The sequence below is a fragment of the Staurois parvus genome, unplaced genomic scaffold (assembly GCF_062004578.1).
Source record: "Staurois parvus isolate SC_StPar_1 unplaced genomic scaffold, SC_StPar_1.0 ptg000131l, whole genome shotgun sequence".
NCBI classification, from domain to species: domain Eukaryota; kingdom Metazoa; phylum Chordata; class Amphibia; order Anura; family Ranidae; genus Staurois; species Staurois parvus.
In genome coordinates this window covers 8,661,711-8,685,198 of record NW_028317927.1, presented here as the reverse complement: position 1 = coordinate 8,685,198, position 23,488 = coordinate 8,661,711, and the positions used below count along the sequence as shown (strand labels likewise).

The 23,488-nt window shown below is 42.3% G+C and overlaps 1 protein-coding gene across 1 annotated transcript in view; it reads left to right on the top strand.

The window, feature by feature from the left end:
* Positions 1-187: 187 nt before the first annotated feature.
* Positions 188-23,488, top strand: part of ERICH6 (glutamate rich 6) — a 103,236-nt gene continuing 79,935 nt past the window's right edge. The window contains exon 1 of the mRNA XM_089672594.1: positions 188-237. Coding sequence (XP_089528720.1) covers positions 207-237 — 31 coding nt within the window. The 5' untranslated portion in view covers positions 188-206. The remainder of the gene's footprint in view (positions 238-23,488) is intronic.

Genomic DNA, 23,488 nt, shown 5'->3' with positions numbered 1-23,488 from the left:
CAATTTTTGGCCAATTTTTAGACATTTTGCCAGAGCAAACCTCAAGGCACTCTGGTTGAAAAAAGCTGCTATAGAGGAGTGTAATGTCACAAGCAGACACACACAGTCCTCTGATTCCCTTTGTCAGTGTGAGGAATGTGCTCAACACATACTCTGCTCCTCCCAGATACAGTTGCTTGGGTAACTACATGTAAACAAGTGGCAGCATGGAGGGGACAGAGGAGGCTCGGGAGCCGGGTGAGTGATAGAAGTCATCAGGAAATATGCAGATTAGAAAACTTTCCCAGCATTATATGTGAGCAATGTGCTATCAGGGCAAAGACTGTTCACAGCTATAGAACTGATCCCGCCTGCTAGATCTGATGGGGCTCACAGCTAAACTATTTACTTTCTTATGCAGTATATGGTGAAATCATAGGCATGACATGACTGTTGTGTGAACAGACTTTTTGTTGTGCTTACTTGCTTTATTTTTCCTGTGTATTCATTGATGATTCATTCCATATGTCCCTTTGCTGTTGCAGCGCACATATGCAGTGAGTGAGAGCTATGTGTAGCCATACAATACTGACTACATAATGTACATACACACATGTATACATTGTAACATCCATCTATACGTCAGTTCATACACGCACCCATACACACAGTCATACACACATGTATACATTGTAACATCCATCTATACGTCAGTTCATACACGCATCCATACACACAGTCATACACGCATTCATACATTCTAACATCCATCTATACGTCAGTTCATACACGCATCCATACACACAGTCATACACGCACGCATACATTCTAACATCCATCTATACGTCAGTTCATACACGCATCCATACACACAGTCATACACGCACGCATACATTGTAACATCCATCTATACGTCAGTTCATACGCGCATCCATACACGCAGTCATACACGCACGCATACATTCTAACATCCATCTATACGTCAGTTCATACACGCATCCATACACGCAGTCATACACGCACGCATACATTGTAACATCCACCTATGCGTCAGTTCATACACGCATCCATACACGCAGTCATACACGCACGCATACATTGTAACATCCACCTATGCGTCAGTTCATACACGCATCCATACACGCAGTCATACACGCACGCATACATTGTAACATCCACCTATGCGTCAGTTCATACACGCATCCATACACACAGTCATACACGCACGCATACATTGTAACATCCACCTATACGTCAGTTCATACACGCAGTCATACACGCACGCATACATTGTAACATCCACCTATACGTCAGTTCATACACGCATCCATACACGCAGTCATACACGCACGCATACATTGTAACATCCACCTATACGTCAGTTCATACACGCATCCATACACGCAGTCATACACGCACGCATACATTGTAACATCCACCTATACGTCAGTTCATACACGCATCCATACACGCAGTCATACACGCACGCATACATTCTAACATCCACCTATACGTCAGTTCATACACGCATCCATACACGCAGTCATACACGCACGCATACATTCTAACATCCACCTATACGTCAGTTCATACACGCATCCATACACGCAGTCATACACGCACGCATACATTCTAACATCCACCTATACGTCAGTTCATACACGCATCCATACACGCAGTCATACACGCACGCATACATTCTAACATCCACCTATACGTCAGTTCATAAACGCATCCATACACGCAGTCATACACGCACGCATACATTCTAACATCCACCTATACGTCAGTTCATAAACGCATCCATACACGCAGTCATACACGCACGCATACATTGTAACATCCACCTATACGTCAGTTCATACACGCATCCATACACGCAGTCATACACGCACGCATACATTGTAACATCCATCTATACGTCAGTTCATAAACGCATCCATACACGCAGTCATACACGCACGCATACATTCTAACATCCATCTATACGTCAGTTCATACACGCATCCATACACGCAGTCATACACGCACGCATACATTCTAACATCCATCTATACGTCAGTTCATACACGCACCCATACACGCAGTCATACACGCACGCATACATTCTAACATCCATCTATACGTCAGTTCATACACGCATCCATACACGCAGTCATACACGCACGCATACATTCTAACATCCATCTATACGTCAGTTCAAACACGCATCCATACACGCAGTCATACACACATTCATATACTGATCAGCCATAACATTATGAACACTGACAGATGAAGTGAATAACATTGATTATCTTGTTACAATGACATCTGAAATTCAGTGGGACATACGGTATTGGGCAGTAAATAAACATTTGTTCTTGAAGTTGATGTGTTGAAAGCAGAAAAAATGGGAATCTCAGTTTGTTTTGTATGGGGCTGCATAGCTGCAGACCATTCAGGGTGCCTATGCTGACCTGTGACCACTTTATTTATTTATTGCAGGTACTTATATAGCGCTTTACATATACAGTTGTGTTCAAAATAATAGCCGTGTGTTGAAAAAAGTGAATAAAGCTCAAAATCCTTCTAATAGCTTTTATTTCCATACACACAAATGCATTGGGAACACTACACATTCTATTCCAAATCAAAACATGAAGAAAAATATATCACATTTGTGTTGTTCCTCTAAAAGAATTGAAGAAAAGTGAATATTAGACTGTTCAAAAAAATAGCAGTGTTTGTATTCTTCTTTATAAACTCAAACATTCACTATATAAGCTGAAAAATGTTTGAAGATTTTGCTTTCCTTTGAATCACTTAACCGCTTGCCTACAGAGCACTTATACCCCCTTCCTGCCCAGGCCAATTTCCAGCTCTCAGCATTGTCACACTTTGAATGATAATTGCGCGGCCATGCAACACTGTACCTGAATGAAATTTTTATCATTTTTTGTGACTGATAGAGCTTTATTTTGGTGGGATTTTCTCCTTCACTGATGTGCGCTAATGAGGCAGCAGTGATGGGTACTGATATGCTGCACTGATGGACACTGATAGGTGGCACTGATGGGCACTGATGAGGAGGCACTGGTAGGTGGCACTGAGGGGCATTGACAGGCATCACTGATGGGCACTGAAAGGCAGCACTGATAGGCGACACTGACTGGCACTGTTAGGTGGCACTGACTGGCACTGTTAGACAGCACTGATGCACACTGATAGGCAGCACTGATGCACACTAATAGGCGGCACTGACTGGCACTGATTGGCAGTACTTATAGGTGGCACAGATTGGCATTTATAGGTGGCACTGACTGGCACTGATGGGTGACACTGAAAGGCAACTCAGATGGGTACTGATATGTAGCATTGATGTGCACTGGTAGGCACTGATATGTGGCATTGATGTGGCACTGGCACGTGGCACTGTTTAGCACTGGCAGCTGGCACTGATGGACACTGACAGGTGTCACTTCTGGGGCCACACTGATCATCAGAGCACACTGATCATCAGTTCCCTGATGATCAGTGTAGATGTCCCCTCCAGTGTCAGTGATGAAAGTAAGATTGTTCTTTTTGGGTCTAGTGGCTGGACACAGTTTGTCAGACGACCCCCAAACACTGAATTCAAGCCATAGTACACTGTGAAGACAGTGAAGCATGGTTGCGCAAGCATCATGATATGGGGATGTTTCTCATACTACGGTGTTGGGCCTATTTATCGCATACCAGGGATCATGGATCAGTTTGAATACATCAGAATACTTGAAGAGGTCATGCTGCCTTATGCTGAAGAGGAAATGCCCTTGAAATGGGTGTTCCAACAAGACAACGACCCCAAACACACCAGTAAACGTGCACCATCTTGGTTCCAGACCAACAAGATTGACGTTATGGAGTGGCCAGCCCAATCCCCGGATCTGAATCCAATAGAAAACTTGTGGGGTGACATCAAAAATGCAGTTTCTGAGGCAAAACCAAGAAATAGAGAAGAACTGCGGAATGCAGTCCAATCATTCTGGGCTGGAATACCTGTTCACAGGTGCCAGAAGTTGGTTGACTCCATGCAACACAGATGTACAGCAGTTCTCAGAAACAGTGCTTATACAACTAAATATTCATTAACCACCTCCCACCCGCCATATAGTCCTATGACGGGAGCAAGGTGGTTCTCTGGTTCTGGGAGGATGTCATATGACGTCCTCCCATTCTCACTGCGCATGCGCAGCTCAGGGAGTGCGCAGCACGGCAATCGGCGGTTCGCTGTGTCCCTAGGACACAGCGGATCACCGATCAATGGAAAGAGCCAAAGATGTCGGCTCTGTCATGTGATCAGTTGTGTCCAATCACAGCTGATCACATGTAAATAGGGAAATGCCGGTTATCGGCATTTTTCTCCTCACGAGCTGCCATGCTGACAGCTATGAGGAGAGGAAAGCTGGTAATCGTCATTCCTCAGAGGGGACATGTACACTGATCAACAGGGCACTGATGATCAGTGTGCCCTGATGATCAGTGTAGCCCCATCAGTGTTCATCAATGCCAGCTGCTAGTGCCCATCAGTGCCACATCAATCTCACATATCAGTACCTACCAGTGCACATCAGTGCCCATCTGAGCTGCCTTTCAGTGCTACCTATCAGTGCCAGTCAGTGCCAAATATCAATGCCAGTCAGTGCCACCTATCAGTGCTGCCAATCAGTGCCACCTAGCAGTGCCAGTCAGTGCCGCCTATCAGTGTGCATCAGTGCCACCTATCAGTGCCCATCAGTGCTGCCTATCAGTGCCGCCTAACAGTGCCAGTCATTGCCACCTAACAGTACCAGTCAGTGCCGCCTATCAGTGCCACCTGTCAGTGCCACCTATCAGTGCCACCTATCAGTGCCCATCAGTGATGCCTGTCAATGCCCATCAGTGCCACCTACCAGTGCCTCCTCATCAGTGCCCATCAGTGCAGCCTATCAGTGCCCATCACTGCAGCCTCATTAGCACACATCAGTGAAGGAGAAAAATCACTTATTTACAAAATTGTATAACAGAAACTAAGAAAAACATTTTTTTTCACAATTTTCACAATTTTTGTTTTTGGTTTGGTTAGCAAAAAAATAAAAAACCCAGTGGTGATTAAATACTACCAAAATAAAGCTCTGTCTCAAAAAAATGATTAAACTTTCATATGGGTACAGTGTTGCATGACTGCACAATTGTCATTCAAAGTGTGACAGCACTGAAAGCTGAAAATTGGCCTGGGCAGGAAGGGGGTATAAGTGCTCTGTAGGCAAGCGGTTAAACTCAACCCAATATAACCCATTAAATGCAAAATGCATAAAAAACACATTGGAATTGTGTCAAGAACATGTGTGAAGAAATGCAAAATGCACTGGAAAAATACATCAACCGCAACCTGCATAAGTGTGAACCTAGTTTTAAGTAGTATACGAAATTGTATATAATACAATTTGATTGGATATACACACATATGGGGGCAATTCAATAAAGCTGCTGAACCGCTTTTCTGGCATTACTCCAATGAATGCGTTTCCCCAAATTCATGAAGAATCTACAACATGTTTGGTTCTTACAGTGACTTGCGTGCCAAATTCAGGTAGTTATAAATGTGCTACATTTACATCTTGGTACAACGCCTGCACCCAATTCAAAATTAAAGTAGAACTATAGGCAAAACTTTTTTTTTCCACTTTGAAAACAGTAAGGGAGGGTTATAACCCTGTCAGATCTTTTTTTCGCCATCTGTGTCCCATTGCGAAGATTTTCCTTCACTTCCTGTCCCAAAGCCAAACAGGAAGTGAGAGGAAATCCCTGCAAATTAAGGGAATTCCTTGGGGACCCCCAGGTCACCAGAACTTGTGTCCACATTGGAAGATTCCCTGTCTATTACTTTTCTGGGGAGAACCCAAAATGTGGGATTTTCTTTTACTTTCACTTTCAATAATAGAGGTAAACAGGACAAATAAAGAGAGTGAATCTCTTTAATGGGGATGCAGACAGCAATAAAAACTGACAGGTTCTAATCCATCTTTACTCTGTCCAAAACTAAAAAAGTTTAGCCTTTAGTTATACTTTAAATTCCAACAGTTGGTATCTTACAAAAGTGGAGTTATTTAAGTCCATCTCTGTTTTGGTGTACAGAGAGATAACCTGGCACAGACAGATTTTGCAAAATTGGCCCATGTGTGTGCTAAAAATGACACAGTGGGACTGATTTACTAAAATTGGTGCGCTCAGAATCTGGTGTAGCTGTGCATGGTAGCCAATCAGCTTCTAACTTCAGCTTGTTCAATTAAGCTTTAGCAATAAAACCTGCAAGCTGATTGGTTTCTATGCAGAGCTGCAGCAGATTTTGCACCATGCAGTTTTAGTAAATCAACCCCAATGTGTGCAAAATTCAAGTACAGTTCTAGACAGATAAATGCATTTGGCACAAGCTGCACGACTTTTAGAACGCACACAAGCCACTTTAGCAAAATCTGTCTGCACCAGTTTTATAAATTCCAGGGAATGATTTTTGCACAACTAGTTGATCATATTAAGAGGCAGAACACATACTGAGGGGTCACCATACATGTCACAATCTGACCATACAATCAACTTTGGATTTACCCAAACTATGTATCATGAGCATCTATCAAATCTAAACAATCAATCTGTTTCCAGTCAGGGTGGCCTTTGCACTACATTTAATATACACTATATTGACAAAAGTATTGGGACGCCTGCCTTTACACCAGTGTTTCTCAACTCCAGTCCTCATGGACCCCCAACAGGTCATGTTTTCAGGATTTGCCTCAGATAAAACAGCTGTGGTAATTACTAAGGCAGTGAAACTGATCAAATCACATGTGCAAAATAATGGAAATCCTGAAAACATGACCTGTTGGGGGTCCATGAGGACTGGAGTTGAGAAACACTGCTTTACACGCACATGAACTTTAATGGTATCCCAGTCGTAGTCCGTGGGGTTCAATATTGAGTTGGCCCACCCTTTGCAGCTATAACAGCTTCAACTCTTCTGGGAAGGATGTCCACAAGGTTTAGGAGTGTGTCTATGGGAATGTTTGACCATTCTTCCAGAAGTGCATTTGTGAGGTCAGGCACTGATGTCGGACAAGAAGGCCTGGCTAGCAGTCTCCTCTCTAATTCATCCCAAAGATGTTCTATCTGGTTGAGGTCAGGACTCTGTGCAGGCCAGTCATGTTCCTCCACCCCAAACTCACTCATCCATGTCTTTATAGACCTTGCTTTGTGCACTGGTGTGCAGTCATGTTGGGACAGGAAGGGTCATCCCCAAACTGTTCCCACAAAGTTGGGAGCATGAAATTTTCTAAAATGTCTTGGTATGCTGATGCCTTAAGAGTTCCCTTCACTGCAACTAAGGGGCCAAGCCCAACCCCTGAAAAACAACCCCACACCATAATCTCCCCTCCACCAAACTTTACACTTGGCACAATGCAGTCAGGAAAGTACCGTTCTCCTGTCAACCGCCAAACTCAGGCTTGTCCATCGGATTGCCAGACAGAGAAGCATGATTCGTCACTCCAGAGAACATGTCTCCACTGTTCTAGAGTCCAGTGGCGCCATGCTTTACCCCACTGCATCCGACGCTTTGCATTGCACTTGGTGATGTAAGGCTTGGATGCAGCTGCTCGGCCATGGAAACCCATTCCATGAAGCCCTCTATGCACTGTTGTTGTGCTAATCTGAAGGCCACATGAAGTTTGGAGATCTTTAGCTATTGACTCTGCAGACAGTTGGGGACTTCTGCGCACTGTGCGCTTCAGCATGTGCTGACCTCACTCTGTCATTTTACATGGCCTACCACTTAGTGGCTGAGTTTCTGTTGTTCCCAGTTGCTTCCACTTTGTTATATTACCACTAACAGTTGACCGTGGAATATTTATTATCAAGGAAATTTAATGAATGAACTTATTGCACAGGTGGCAACCTATCACAGTAACACACTTGAATTCACTGAGCTCCTGAGATCGACCCATTCTTTCACAAATGTTTGTAGAAGCAGTCTGCATGCCTTGGTGCTTGATTATATACACCTGTGGCCATGGAGGTGATTGGAACACCTGAATCCAATGATTTGGAGGGGTGTCCCAATACTTTTGGCAATATAGTGTATCTAAAGCTCACCACATGTTACAGTCTGATTGTACAATCTCTTCTATATTTACCAAAAACTACTGTATTTATTGCAAGGACATGCCTGATTGAATACAAATTGAATTGTTTAGGTTTGTCCCCAAATCACAACCTACATTGTTTTGGTAAATATAACAGGGATTGTACAGAGATTGTATGGACAGATTGTAATCTGTATAGTGAGCCTAACTGGAGAAGCCAGAATCCAGAAATCAGAACTTTTCAGGAATAGTTAATTAACTAGCTGCTGACCGCAGATAGCCGAATGACGGCTGCACTGCGGCCGGCCAGTTCTGAGTGGACGTCATATGACGTCCTCCCAGAACGCGCTCTCCTGCGCGCCCCAGGGGGCGCGCACCCGGCGATCTCCGTGATCGCTGTGTCCTACGGACACAGCTGATCACGTGATGTGGTAAAAGGCCAATCACAGCGGCCTTTGTCCAATGACACGCTGATCAGAGGGAAATGCAAGTGCCGGTTCTCGGCTGCACTTTCCTCACGCTGTCAGATCGTGAGGAAAGTACTGCCGAGAACCGGCAGTTGTCAGAGCGGGGATCGGCACCGATCATCAGGGCACTGATGATCAGTGCCCTGATGATCGGTGCCCAGCAGTGCCACCCGCAAGTTCCGCCCACCTGTGCCCAGCAGTGCACCCACCTGTGCCACTCTGCAGTGTCACACATCTGTGCCCAGAAGTGTCACCCACCTGTGCCCCGCAGTGCCACCCACCTGTGCCCACCAGTGCCACCCACCTGTGCCCACCCACCAGTGCTGCCCACCAGTGCCACACACCAGTGCAGCCCAGCAGTGCTGCCAGTCAGTGCCACCAGTCAGTGCCCAGGGGTTGTGCCAGTCAGTGCCGCCAGTCAGTGCCCAGCAGTGATGCCAGTCAGTGCCACCAGTCAGTGCCCAGCGGTTGTGCCAGTCAGTGCCGCAAGTCAGTGCCCAGGGGTTGTGCCAGTCAGTGCCTCCAGTCAGTGCCCAGCAGTGATGCCAGTCAGTTTCGTCTATCAGTACCCATCATCAGTGTCACCTATCAGTGCCGCCTATCAGTGCTGCATATTAGTGCCGCCTATCCGTGACACCTCATTAGTGCTGTCTATCAGTGCCGCCTATCCGTGCCACCTCATTAGTACTGCCTATCAGTGCCGTTTAGTGCTGCCTATCAGTGCCCATCAGTGCCGCCTATCAGTGCCCATCAGTGCTGCCTCATCAACGCACATCAGTGAAGGAGAAAAATTACCTGTTTGAAAAATTTTATAATAGAAACAAAGAAACTTTTTTTTTTCAAATTTTTTGCACTTTTTTTATTTATAGCGCAAAAAGTAAAGTGTCCAGTGGCGATTAAATACCACCAAAAGAAAGCTCTATTTGTGAGAAAAAAATGATCAAAATTTCATATGGGTACAATGTTGCATGACCGTGCAATTGTCAATCAAAGTCCGGCAGCGCTGAAAGCTGAAAATTGGCCTGGTAAAGAAGGGGGTATAAGTGCCTGGTAGGCAAGTGGTTAAAAAGTAAACAGAATGGTGCTTATGTTATGACATGCTGTCTATGCAGCATTTCATTGTGATCCCAGCTGTATGATCTCCCTCCTGGGGTGTCTCATTAATAGACTGGGTTACAGGAAAAGAGTTGAATGACACTGGGCATCATCCGTTTTGTATAGGTTTATTGCTTGCGTATACTAATAAATACGCACTAAAAGTTGAGTCATTTTGATCCTGATGATTGGAGGCTTCTATGAGGTTGAACCATGTACATGGCTACAGATTGTATCTAGTGGGATCAGTGATATTAGGAGCCCCTTCCTTCAGTTCAGGGACATAGGAGATGGCAGTTGATGAGCCATGTGTGAAAGCCATGTTTGGTAAGGGCAGAGTGGAATCCTGTAGGTTGAGAGCCAGGACTGCCAACAGCTCAAACAAAAAGTGAGAGAATAACTTAACGTTATGGGGAGAGATGTAGTGTTGCAGATAGGGTAGTAGGAGAGGGAGAAGGGGTGTAGGGAGTATGTAGCTAAGTCCTTCTGAGAGCCACACAACCAAGTGCCAGGGCCCTGATTTGTAGTGTGAGGTTTGGATAGTCAATAAAGTATCATTAAAGTCTTTAGGAAGATAGCATAGGGTCCATGGGGTCCAGCCAGGTATTCTTGAATTTAAACAGCGGATCCTGGAGGAAGGGCTCATATTTTCTGTTTTGGCTTCATTTATACCTGAGTGTTTTGTTGCTCAAAGCTCCGAAACAATCAGGATCCAAAGTCCCATGACTGTTCACATATGAGCACCCAGGCGCCTGCAGAAATTATTTGCTATAAGCAAAAAAAATACTGATTACTTCCTCAAAGTAGTACAATGTTACTATGGTAACATTATACTACTTTGGTCACACCACTTATATGCTGACGCTGTACTGCACTGGTGACAGTATGTAAAAAAAAAATTGTGAAAATAATTTTTTTAATTTCTTCATTTTCCGAAAAATTAAGACAAAAAAATTACAGCTTCAAAAAACTTGCCATGCCTCTTATGAAGTACGTCTGACTGTCTGCTTTGCAAAAAGGGGTCATTTGGGGGATATCTGTACTGTTCTGATATTTTTGGGCCTCAAGAAATTAGATTGCCTGTCAGTACTGTAGCCTCCCTGACGGTATTCTCGAGCGTAGCTCGGGGTAAAGTTTCAGTACCAAAAATGGTAACCCCAAGCTACATTCTGGCTTACCATGCGGCGCTGCTCCGGCATCTGTTATTCTCTTGCCTTGTCCTGCGTTCCTGCGATGTCCCTCCTGCAGTGTCCCCTGTAATGTAATACGACGGATGCCGGCATCTGTCATCTGGGTTCCGTCCCCTGCGAGCGTCGGGACGTACGGGGGACAGAACTGGCAGGAAATTTGAAAATGACAAAAAGTGATATTCACTAAATACACTAAAATCACATAGTAAAACATTACTGTATCAAAGCATTTCACATACCTATTGTCCCTAATGCTTTGTCCTGTGCCCTGCCTGCATTTTTACTGTTCTTTCTGCCTGGAAACTGAAAAAGTCCATGGCGTCCAAAAAGTATCCCTTTAGGTCAAAAGTGGTTTTAGACCAGCTAGAGAACAGCGATAGTAAATCAGAACCACTTGTAGAATTGAGTGATAATGATTTGTGGGGAAATTCGTCATCAGACACTGAAAACGATTTTGCGACTTTGCTCAGTGATATATTTCAAATTTCAGTGTTTTTGGTTTGATTATATTATTGAATTAAATTTATTATTATATTATTATTTTTTATGATTAGTTATTAAATTATAATGTATGATTTCGTGTTTCAAATTTTAACATACCCGGGATGTTTACTAGACTCTTGCTCGGACAGATTTCAGTGAGTTATTCCTAAAAATTACAGGCCTACAATAAAAAAAATACATATTTCCATGCAAAAAAATGTACTGCTTTGAGCACAGAAATATGGACATAATCAGACCACTAGGGAGGTTAAGATTGATCAATGTTTAGATATATCCCATAGTTTATGTACTCTATAACTTTCCTACAGACTAAATAATAAATACTAATTTGGGTTATTTTTACCAAAGACATGTAGCCGAATACACCTTGGCCTAAATTTATGAAGAACAATTATTTATTTGCAAACTTTTATAACAGAAAAACCCCAGTAGTGATTAAATACCACCAAAAGAAAGCTCTAGCTGTGTAAACAAAATGATAAAATTTTAGCTTGGGTACAATGTTGTATGACCGCCCAATTGTCATTCAAAGTGTGAGAGCGCTGAAACCTGAAAATTGGCCTGGGCAGGAAGTGGGTAAAAGTACCCGGTATGGAAGCGGTTAATGACAATCTAACTGTGTAAAGGTAGTGTTAAGGTTCATGCACACAGAGATTTTATAGGCATTTTATGCATGTCTGACTTTTTCCCAAATGCTGAACTTTCACGTTTGAGAAATACATCAGACGCACATATGTTGAACGCTGATGCAAAGAAGCATCTGAGTTTACAAGTCAGGCTGCATACAGTCATTTTGTTGTATGGCAGGCTGTACACAGCCGCTGCAGCCCCCTGGGCATGGGAAAGCGCTGGGAAATTATGTAAGGTGTATAAAATGCCTATAAAATCTCTGAGTCTGTGTGACTCCTAACTGTGATATAGTTTATATCTGCAAACTGCAACAAAATGATAACCTACTGTTTCATTTAGTACTTTTGTAGCATTCGTCTATCTGTGGAACTGAATAATATTACAGCCAGCAGCAATTGCTTCTGTGAGCAGCCAAAATATGAAATCCTGTTGCTGTTTCAGAGGATTACAGCATAAAACATTTTATTATTTTTTCAGGAATCCTCGCTATTTATCAGCACTTTGATTTTTATGTTGGATTTTTCCCAAACTGTTGGCCAATTATCTGTGCTGACTGTTATGTGGCAGTTGCTTTGTGCGTTTTTTTGGGGGACAACATGCATGCCAGTGGGCCCCCGCAAACAGACACAAAAAACGCCATGTTCAGAGTAGTTCATTTTTTAATGGATCTAAACAAAGCTTTACTATAGCCAATGTGTCCATGCACATGGTTGCATTTCACTTCGTTATCTAGGGCTGCATTCAGCGGTGTAAAAGAAAAATGCTTGAATCGTGTATCAAATGCGTTTTACATGTGTATACATGTAAATATATGTACAATAAATGTATGTCCGCACATAAATGTATTCTTGTTATAAAACAAAAAAGAAAAATAAATCTTATGCTTGTGACCCCTGTACATGCATAAATGCACATACTTTACATGCTATTACATGTGTTTTTATGGTGGACTTTTCTGACAACTTCTGAAAGAAAGATTTACCGTATTCGTGAGTAAATTTAGGACGCCAGAGTGTATGAGCTTTAATTGGGGCAATACTGTTCATAATTAAGCATATTAAATAGTTCAACGTTATCAAAAACCTTTACCAAAAAACTGCCTATCACAAGTGTGAGCTCTAACATCCTCCCACATGTGCGGGCCACTGTCTGCTCTGTTGCAGCATCACTGAGCTCAGAGTGAGGGTGGTGGGGAGCGGCAATGGCTGGGAGTGTCTTAGCAACATCCTAGCAACAAGGAAAGACAGGTAGGTGCCATCTCTGGGATGTTTTTTTGACCAAACTTCGGGAGGTACATAAATTGCCTAGACCCATAACAAGGGCATTATTTAGTATGTCCTTTGGACACAGCAAAGGGCAAATCACAGCAGCCCTTTACCTTGTGATCAGCTGTGTCCAATCACAACTGATCACATGTAAACAGACTTCTGTGTGAGGAAAGTACAGCAAGGCTGTCAACACTTTGTTTACACTGATAACACTGTTCAACAGGTAAAAAGTTTTGGGCATAAAATTAGCTAATCTTACATAATTTTGGGGTGCTGAAAACGAAAATGACCCTAAAAAATGTTGATTGGCTCTAGTTTCCATGATATATTCACCCATCTAATGACGTAAGCCATTCAAAATTATGATGCAACTTCAGCTGCATATTGCGCAATTGATACTGGTGACCAATAGAAAATTGCATGTATACTGAGATGATGCAATATTAGCATTTAATTGCATCACTTCACTGCATAAAAGCTGCAGTATCTGTAGCTGATTGTAGTTCGACAGCGTCTTTACATTTTGTTTTATGCTTATATAGGCTACTCAGTAATGCCTCGAACTTGTGTGAATAAAGCAGATAATTTCTGCTATATCTGCGGTGAAATAACTTTTATCTCACAAAAAAGGAGGATAACAGGAATGATTAAGAAAGCCTACAACTTGTATTTTGGCTGCAAGATAGGAGACCAGGACAAGAGCTGGGCACCACATATATGCTGCAATTCTTGTGGGACGGCACTGGAGCAATGGTTGAATGGAAAAAAGGCATCTATGCCTTTCACTGTGCCAATGATTTGGAGAGAGCCAACAGATCATGTTAGTAATTGTTACTTTTGTATGGTGCCTCCAATTGTAAAAGGGCTAAATAAGAAGAAAAAGTTATCTGTGCACTATCCAAATATTCCATCGGCAATACGTCCAGTTCCTCATGGAGAGGGGCTACCAATTCCTAAAGCACCAGAATCCTTCGTGGTTGAGTCAAGTGAGGAAGAACCTGAAGCGTGTAGTCATCAACCGTCAACCTCACATGACCCAGACTTTCTTCCATCCACACCCACTGAACCACACCTCATTACACAAGTGGAATTGAGCGATCTTATCAGAGACCTGGATCTTCCGAAGAACAAGGCAGAGCTTTTGGGGTCAAGACTACAACAGTGGAATCTCCTAGCAAGTGATGTTCGTACGTCTTTCTACCATCATCGTCAGAAAGATCTGATCCCATTCTTCGTCCAGGAAGGTGATATTACTGTATGTAACAATGTTCATGGTTTAATCTCAGCCATCGGCGTATGCTATGATCCCGATGAGTGGAGGCTGTTCATTGATGCTTCAAAGGCGAGTCGTAAAGCTGTTTTGCTCCATAATGGCAATCAGCTGCCGTCAGTTCCAGTTGCTTACGCAGTTTCAATGAAAGAAACGTATGAAAACTTGAAAGAGCTTTTAAGGTGCATCAACTATGATGAACATCAATGGTCGATTTGTGGTGACCTGAAGGTGATTGCTATCCTACTTGGACTTCAAGGTGGATATACTAAGTACTGCTGCTTCCTCTGTGAGTGGGACAGTCGTGCGAGAGAAATGCACTATGCCAAAAGAGACTGGCCATTACGCCAGTCATTGCAGCCTGGAGAAAAAAATGTTAACTATCCAGCACTTGTAGACAGCAATAAGATCTTATTACCTCCATTACACATCAAGTTGGGATTAATGAAAAACTTTGTTAAGGCAATGGACAAGAATAAAGCAGGTTTCAAGTACCTGATTAGCAAATTTCCAGCACTTAGTGCTGCAAAAATAAATGAAGGAGTCTTTGTTGGGCCACAGATTCGTAAACTTATTCATGATGATGAGTTTCTTTCTCTGTTGCGTGGAAAGGAAAAGGCTGCCTGGACAGCATTTGTATCAGTGACATCAAATTTTCTTGGAAACAATAAAACACCAGACTACAAGAAAGTGGTAGAAAAACTCATCCAGACTTACAGAAATCTGGGTTGCAACATGTCTCTAAAAATTCATTTTCTACATTCGCATCTGGATTTTTTCCCACCAAACTGTGGAGCAGTGAGTGATGAACAAGGAAAGCGCTTCCATCAAGACATTGCAGCTATGGAAAGAAGATATCAAGGTAAATGGAGCCCATCAATGCTTGCTGACTATTGCTGGACAGTTGTAAGAGATAGCCCTTTCCTCGAATACAAGAGAAAAGCCAAGAGAAGCAAAACAGACACAAACTGAAGACAAAACTAGTGAGAATCCTAAGTATTAAAATGATTCAACTTAGCTTATGGCTATAATTTTTCTTGGTAATCCTATGCAATATATTATGCCATTTAGGCTTTGTTATGTAGTCAATATCACTTGCTTTATATTTGTGGAAAGACATCTATCTATATAATTATTGTGCATTATGTAGTCATTACGCCTATAGTAGAAAACTTTCCGTTTACAGAAAAACTAGAGCCAATTGACAAATTTCATTGTTATATTTGAACTCAGAATGTGAAATTCATTAAGAAATGGATCCTTTTGTTTCCAAAACTGGCAAAAATAAAAATTTGTTGAACAGTGTAATCAGGGCACTGATCATCAGTGCCCTGAGTATCAGTGCAGGCCATCAGTGCAAATTAGTGCTCATCACTGCCACCTATCAGTGCCCATCAGTGCTGCCCCATCAGTACCTCCTCATCAGTGCCCATCAGTGCAGCTTATCAGTGCCCATCACTGCCGCCTCATCAGTGCCCATCAGTGCAGTTGATGTAGAAAGCAACAAAACAACCAGGCTTCTACATCACAGCCTATCAGTGCCCATCAGTGCAGCCTCATCAGCGCACACCAATGAAGAAACAAAATTACTTATTTGCAAAATTTTATAACAGAAACTAAGAAAAACATTTCCCCCCAATATTTTCAGTCTTTTTTTTGATTGTTTAGCAAAAAAAAAAAAAAACAGTGGTGATTAAATGGCACCAAAGGAATGCTCTGTCTCAAAAAAATGATAAAAATTTCATTTGGGTACAGTGTTGCATGACAGTGCAATTGTCATTCAAAAGTACAACAGTGCTGAAAGCTGAAAATCGTCCTGGGTAGGAAGGGGGTGAAAGTGCCCAGTATTGATGTGGTTAAAGAAAGTGTTCTGATCCTTTATGTCTCTTGACTCCTATTTACATTTCTACATTTGTTTAATTAAGAGTCTCACACGTACATTTTAAATCAGTGGGAATCAGTTTGCGTATTTTCATGCTGTCTTGTCATTTTAGCTTGAATTTGCAAAGGTTAACAAGATATTTCCAATCCCGTATGTTATTTGCTCATAACCTTGCCTTATTTCACTGCATTTACAAAATACATCAAACGCTATTGATTGCTGGAGTATTTTAGGAATAATAGTTAATTCACAAAGTTTTTCTTGCTTTCATATATGTTTTGCTTTACTTCATTTTCCACCATCTTATTATTTTCTTTTGTTCCAATTACTTAGGTCTTTCCAAAGGGTAGTTCCATGCTTTCTGTACCTGGGTTCTATATTTTCACCTTTAATCTCTACCTGGACACTTTTGGCTTTTTTCTGAGTCTTCTTAGATATTCTTTTCTGCTGGAGTTTCACCATCTCTTTCTTTTCATCCCTCCTTCTCTATTCTCTCTCCTTCCTTCCTCTGATATTTTTCTCCTAGTATATATACACAGACACCATCCCATAATGGAATTCCACTAAACTAGATAAATCCCTAGGCGTTGCGATTAATGTAAATTAGCAGAACACTTAAATGCTGTTGTTCATTTTAGCAACAGAGAGTTTTCAAAACCAAAGACTCAAGGCCAGGGAAGCTGATTATATACCCACATGATATCATATGTCATGGCCATGTAATTGCCAACTACTGAAAGAAGATTATCGAATGGAACAAACTGAATATGGCATGTAGGAAGCATATACATTTTATGGTAGAGGCATTTAGTACTAAGACACAGAGACACTCTAGTGGACATAACCATGTTAAGAGCACAATGACTAAACCTAGTATAGTCCCTAAAAATCAGTGAATGCAGGTATTACATCTGTAATAATAATAAAATAATCAAGGAGTTTATCCCATGATTTTGTTTTTGTGTGTGTGTTATTCGTTTGCTTGCTCCAGTGTGTGTGCGCGATATATATATATATAGAGAGAGAGAGAGAGAGAGAGAGAGAGAGTGTTCTCACGGGACTTGAAAGGAGAAGGGTGCACTCTTTATTATTATTATTATTATAGTGTACATCCATTAAAACTGCCTGAATGCTTTCTGTTTCTCCTTTCAAGCTTGGTGAGTGCCTCTCTCTTCCTACATGTGTACTGTAATGTTTTGAAGAAAAAAAAACCCCAAATACAGAGGATAAGACTTTAATTTCTGGCATTCACAAACACTTAATACCAAAAAACAGGTAGCACCAGAGGGGTACAATCCCAGAAAAAGAGTCTCATAAAGGGACCTACTGCGGCATAAATAACATAATAAACTTGATTAAATTAAAAACCACTACAATTACACCATAGTAAGCATATTATTAGAAAAATCCATCAAACCTGATATTAAAATAAAGGTCTGACAATATTTGTCATTCTAGAAAATCTAGAGCCTGGACAAATGACTCATGCAGCTACACTGACACACAAACACTAGATCAGGGGTGTCAAACTCCATTTCATTGCGGGCTGTATCAGCATTATGTTTGCAATCAAAGGGCCGGTTGTATCTGTAAGACTAGATGACCAAACCACCCCACCCCTTCTTACATCAGATGTAAAGAATCCCACACCCTCCCTAACATCACCATGCACCCCCTTTGGGGGCAGAGCTGGAAAGCAGAAAGTGAAAGGTCTGGAGGAGGACCAGAGGAGGAGTGGAGTCAGTTACCAGAGTCTGCCGAATGCTGAGACCAGGGGAGGCAGAGATGAGGGGGTGCTGCAGCTCCACTGCGAGGTGCAGGATTTGGCAGGGTTGTTCTATTCACCTCTCTCAGACAAGGTGGGGGCAGAGACAAGGGGGTACCTGCAGGAGAGGTGCAAAGGCCATATGAAATGTCCAGGATTGCCGGATTTGGCCCATGGGCCTTGTATTTGACACCTGTGCACTAGATGGTAAAAATCAGCACAGACTATACTCGGTAGTGCAGTTAATCCAATATAGTTTGATCAACACAGCTTCTAATAACCTAAATACAGGCTTTATGGAGTATATATCATTGTCATAATATCAGTGTTGCTGTGGTACATGGTCAGCTCCCTTGGAATTAAATGCACTTTCATTAAAGATACGTAGCAATTTTAAGGCCAGCCAAAGGCACATGCTCCGGTAGGAATTTGCAATGCTGCTGTATTTAATTGTGCATAGCACTTATCACTATAATATTTGTCCTCATAGGCAGTGTTGCCTCAAATTTAATTGGTAAGCGATATATTACATCAAAGGTATCCAGCAGCATAGGACACACGTTGCTCAGTGGGGATCAAACTCAGCATGATAACTGACTTTGTTCCCATTTACATGCATAGATAGACTATAGCAGATATTATGTAAATCACCTGTTATGCATCACCGACCAAGAGGTACTGACCACCGTGGCGGGCAATCGGCATACAAATGTCCTTTTATCAAGCAGTGGTAAATGACCGCTGCTCAGTTCTCTGGCATTCTCAGAGAAGAGAGTTCTCCTCTGAATGCCTTTTTATGAAGCGGTGTAGATCAGTTCTCCTAATGAGGAGAGAAGCGATCTACAAACGCTTTGAACGCTGGAAAACGGCTGCTGTTACTATAATCTCGGGAGATTACAGTAAGAGATCAGTCAAACACCGTTTACTAAACAGCAGTAAATTACCGCTGCTTCTTTTGCAGTTCCCCCGATTCTCCACCTCTGGGCTGGAGATTCTAGAGGGAGAACACAGATCGCCAGTGAAGGGCTGACATCGCTCCTTCATACACTGGCCGTCTGTGTGCTGAGATGATCAGCAGAGAACATGTTCTCCACTGATCATCTTTGTTTCCTAAACCACTAATGATTTGAGATCAGCAACGATCCTCAAGATCGCCGGTAATCTCTGTTTCATAAAAGGACACCTTAAGCTGGTTATTCTGAAGTACCGACTTAAGCAGATGCAGAAAGTTTAGGAAGCAGGCCAGCAAGCAGTTAGTTTAGCATAGGAGTAAAGCATAGTGGAGATAGCAGAACTGCAGCGCAGCCACAGACTTAATATCAGTTCCAGCATGCGTCACTTCTGCAGCATATAAAGATAATCTCCATAGCCCTTGTCATGTCATATATTCAGTGCACTTAACAGAGCAATTTTCTTTCCTTCAACCCATGGCTGAAGGAAAGAAAATAACATAATGTATGACCTGCCTTTGCACATGAGTTTAACCGCGAGTGTTAGAAGCCTAGATTTTATCCCCAGCATAGCTTGACATTTCAGAAGCTATAGTGCTCGGCTCACTAAACACGAAACATAAACAGTAGTTCTTTTTTTCTTTTTTTTTTTCTTGCTTTTGTCCGTGCTCATATCTATTTCACCAAAAACACAATAAAGAGACCATTTTGGATTACATATATGGGTAAGAGAAATTAATTAAGACATCTGTGAAGAAATTGGTCAAACTTTAGAACAGCCCCAATCCATATTTAGAATGTGATATAACAAACATTACAGCGCTGATTCATTAATATAAAACATTGTTCAGCTGCAAATTCCTGCACAATAAATCATTCAAGGAATACTGTGATCAAGTAAAGTCCTCCAAACAATACATGAAAATATTTTTAGCCAGAATCAATTTCAGATGAAAATATTTTCATGTTTTGGTTAAAAATATTTTCATGTATTGTTTGGGGGACTTTATTTGATTTATTGTATTTATTGAATGATTTATTGTGCATGAATGTTCACAATGAAGAACATTATATATTATTGAATCAGCCCTATAATTATTATTTTGTTATGTCACTTAGGGATTTATACACTGCTCAAAAAAATTAAAGGAACACTTTGAAAACACATCAGATCAGAACAAATATCATGTTGGATATCTATACTGATATGAACTGTGTAATGTGTTAGGAACATAAGGATGCCCCATCGTTTGATGGAAATGAAAAGTATCAACCTACAGAGGACTGAATTCAAAGGCACCCTGAAAATCAAAGTGAAAAAAATGATGCAGCAGGCTAGTCCATTTTGCTGAAAATTCATTGCAGCAACTCAAAACGGTACTCAGTAGTTTGTATGGCCTCAATGTGCTTGTATGCATGCCTGACAACGTTGGGGCATGCTCCTAATGAGATGACGGATGGTGTGCTGGGGTTTTTCATCCCAGATCTGGACCAGGGCATCACTGAGCTCCTGGACAGTCTGAGGTTCAACCTGTCAACATTGGATGGACCGAAACATGATATCCCAGAGGTGTTCTATTGGATTTAGGTCAGGCGAGCGTGGAGGCCATTCAATGGTATTAATTCCTTCATCCTCCAGGAACTGCCTGCATACTCTCGCCACATGAGGCCGGGCATTGTCGTGCACCAGGAGGAACACAGGACCCACTGCACCAGCGTAGGGTCTGACAATGGGTGCCAGGATTTCATCCTGATACCTAATGGCAGTCAGGGTGCCATTGTCTAGTCCAGGGGTAGGCAACCTGCGGCTCTCCAGCTGTTGCAGGACTACAAGTTCCATCATGCCTCTGCAAGTCATAGCTGTAACTGTCAGTTGTAATGTTGCAAATGCCTCATGCAAAATGTAGTTCCACAACAGCTAGAGAGCAGCAGGTTGCCTACCCCTGGTCTAGTCTGTAGAGGTCTGTGTGTCCCTCCATGGATATGCCTCCCCAGACTATCACTGACCCACCACCAAAACGGTCATGCTGAATGATGTTACAGGCAGCATAACGTTCACCACGGCTTCTCCAGACCCTTTCACATCTGTCACATGTGCTCAGAGTAAACCTGCTCTCATCTGTGAAAAGCACAGGGCACCAGTGGGGGACCTACCAATTCTGGTGTTCAATGGCAAATGCCAATCAAACTCTATGGTGCCCGGCAGTGAACACAGGGCCCACCAGAGGATGACAGGCCCTCAGGCCACTCTCATGAAGTCTGTTTCTGATTCTTTGGTCGGAGACATTCACACCAGTGACCTGCTGCAGGTCATTTTGTAGGGCTCTGGCAGTGCTCATCCTGTTCCTCCTTGCACAAAGGAGCAGATACCGGTCCTGCTGATGGGTTAAGGACCTTCTACAGCCCTGTCCAGCTCTCATAGAGTAACTGCCTGTCTCCTGGAATCTCCTCCATGCTCTTGAGACTGTGCTGGGAGAAACAGCAAACCTTCTGGCAATGGCACGTATTGATGTGCCATCCTGGAGGAGTTGGACTGTCTGTGCAACTTCTGTAGGGTCCAGGTATCGCCTCATGCTACCAATAGTAACACTGACCCTAGGCAAATGCAAAACTAGTATAAAACAGTAAGAAAAGATGAGTAGGGAAAAAAATGTCAGTGGCCTCCACATAAAGCCATTCATGTGTTGGGGGTCGTCTCATTATTGCCCATCTAGTGTGCTTGTTGTTAATTTCATTAACACCAAAGCAGCTGAAACTGATTAACAACCCCCTCTGCTACTTAAATGAACAGATCAATATCCCAGGAGTTTAATTGACTTGATGCTGTACTCTGATTAAAAAGTGTTGCTTTAATTTTTTTGAGAAGTGTATTTCTTAATAGCTGCTGGTTATTGGTAAAGGAAAAAGTTATTTGGTTGAACGTTTTACAATATAATTTTCTCACAATTTATTATATCCATCAGTGCAAAAAGGTTTATACACATATCTAGAATGTGACACCTGGCATTGTGACAGATAGGAACATGTTGCTTGCCCATTTTAGACAGTCTGACAGGGGTAAGAACTTGGTTGAACTATTACCTTACAGATATAGTTATGTAAAAAAAGTAATTAGAAAATTCCTTACAACCCTGTTCAGTCAGGTACAGAAAATCTGAAACAAAATTATATATATATATAAACCTGCGTTTAAGAGAATTGTAATAAATGATAAAAGATAAAGTGTAAACATACAGCAGCTGAACACTGAAAACCCCGATACCAGGCAATAAACAATATATACGTAAAGTGCAGCGCTTTATAATGTGACAAATGATTAGTGACCCTCTGTTAAGAGTGGTCAATCACGCTTTGTTGTAAACAACCCAGAAAGCCAGACAATCGGATCCTCCTCCAGATCACCAAGAGAATAAGTAAAGATCTTCCAAACAATGGACCTTAATTAGGGTAACTACACTACTCCAGATAAGGTTCAGACTCCTGGTAAGAAACATGTAAAACAAGAGTGCGCCACATAGTGTAAGCAAATTAAGACAATATTTATTTGAAGTATGGTTGCACTCACATAAAAGCGAACATCACTGAGCATTGATAGACATAAAATCCAAATTTTCCAGTTTCCAAAATGGCTGCCGACCGGTTGCGCATGCGTGGTAGCGTGTGCGTCTGCATCCCATTGTTCCAGTATTCAAGAAAGTTTAGAGGGTTTTTTCTTTATTAGGTTAGAATAAAACCTGCATGTCAATTGTGTGTGGTTGGGCTGAAGGAGAACAGACTCCAAAGCAAAGGAGTAAAAGACAGGTTCACATAAACTGGGATGCCAGTGCTGATCAGATCGGATGCTGGTTTTCCAACATGGCTGGATTCTGTTGGACAGGCGAGTGAACAAACATGACGAATGTCAGACGCCTTCTATTGGACCAGCTGATATTCGACCCATGTGTACAGGGCTTTAGGCAATATATTCTTTGTAGTATTTTTTTTTTAACGGAGGAAGTTAATAGCCATTTGGGAAGCTAACACATACTGGGGTTCATTTACTAAAGCTGGAGAGTGCAAAATCAGGCTCATTTCTGCATAGAAACCAAGCAGCTTAAAGGTTTTACTGCCAAACAGGGGCGGACTGACAACTCATGGGGCCCCCGGGCAATAGGGGATCATGGGGCCCCTGTGTGCTCGCCCACACTCAAACCACACCCAAAAAAGCCTATGAAAGGTACCAGGGCCATCTCATGGGGCCCCCTACTGACCCAGTGCCCGAGTTCCCAAATGGTCAGTCCGCCCCGGCTGCCAAAGCTTAATTGAACAAGATGAGGTTAGAAGCTGACTGGTTTCTATGCAGACATGAGC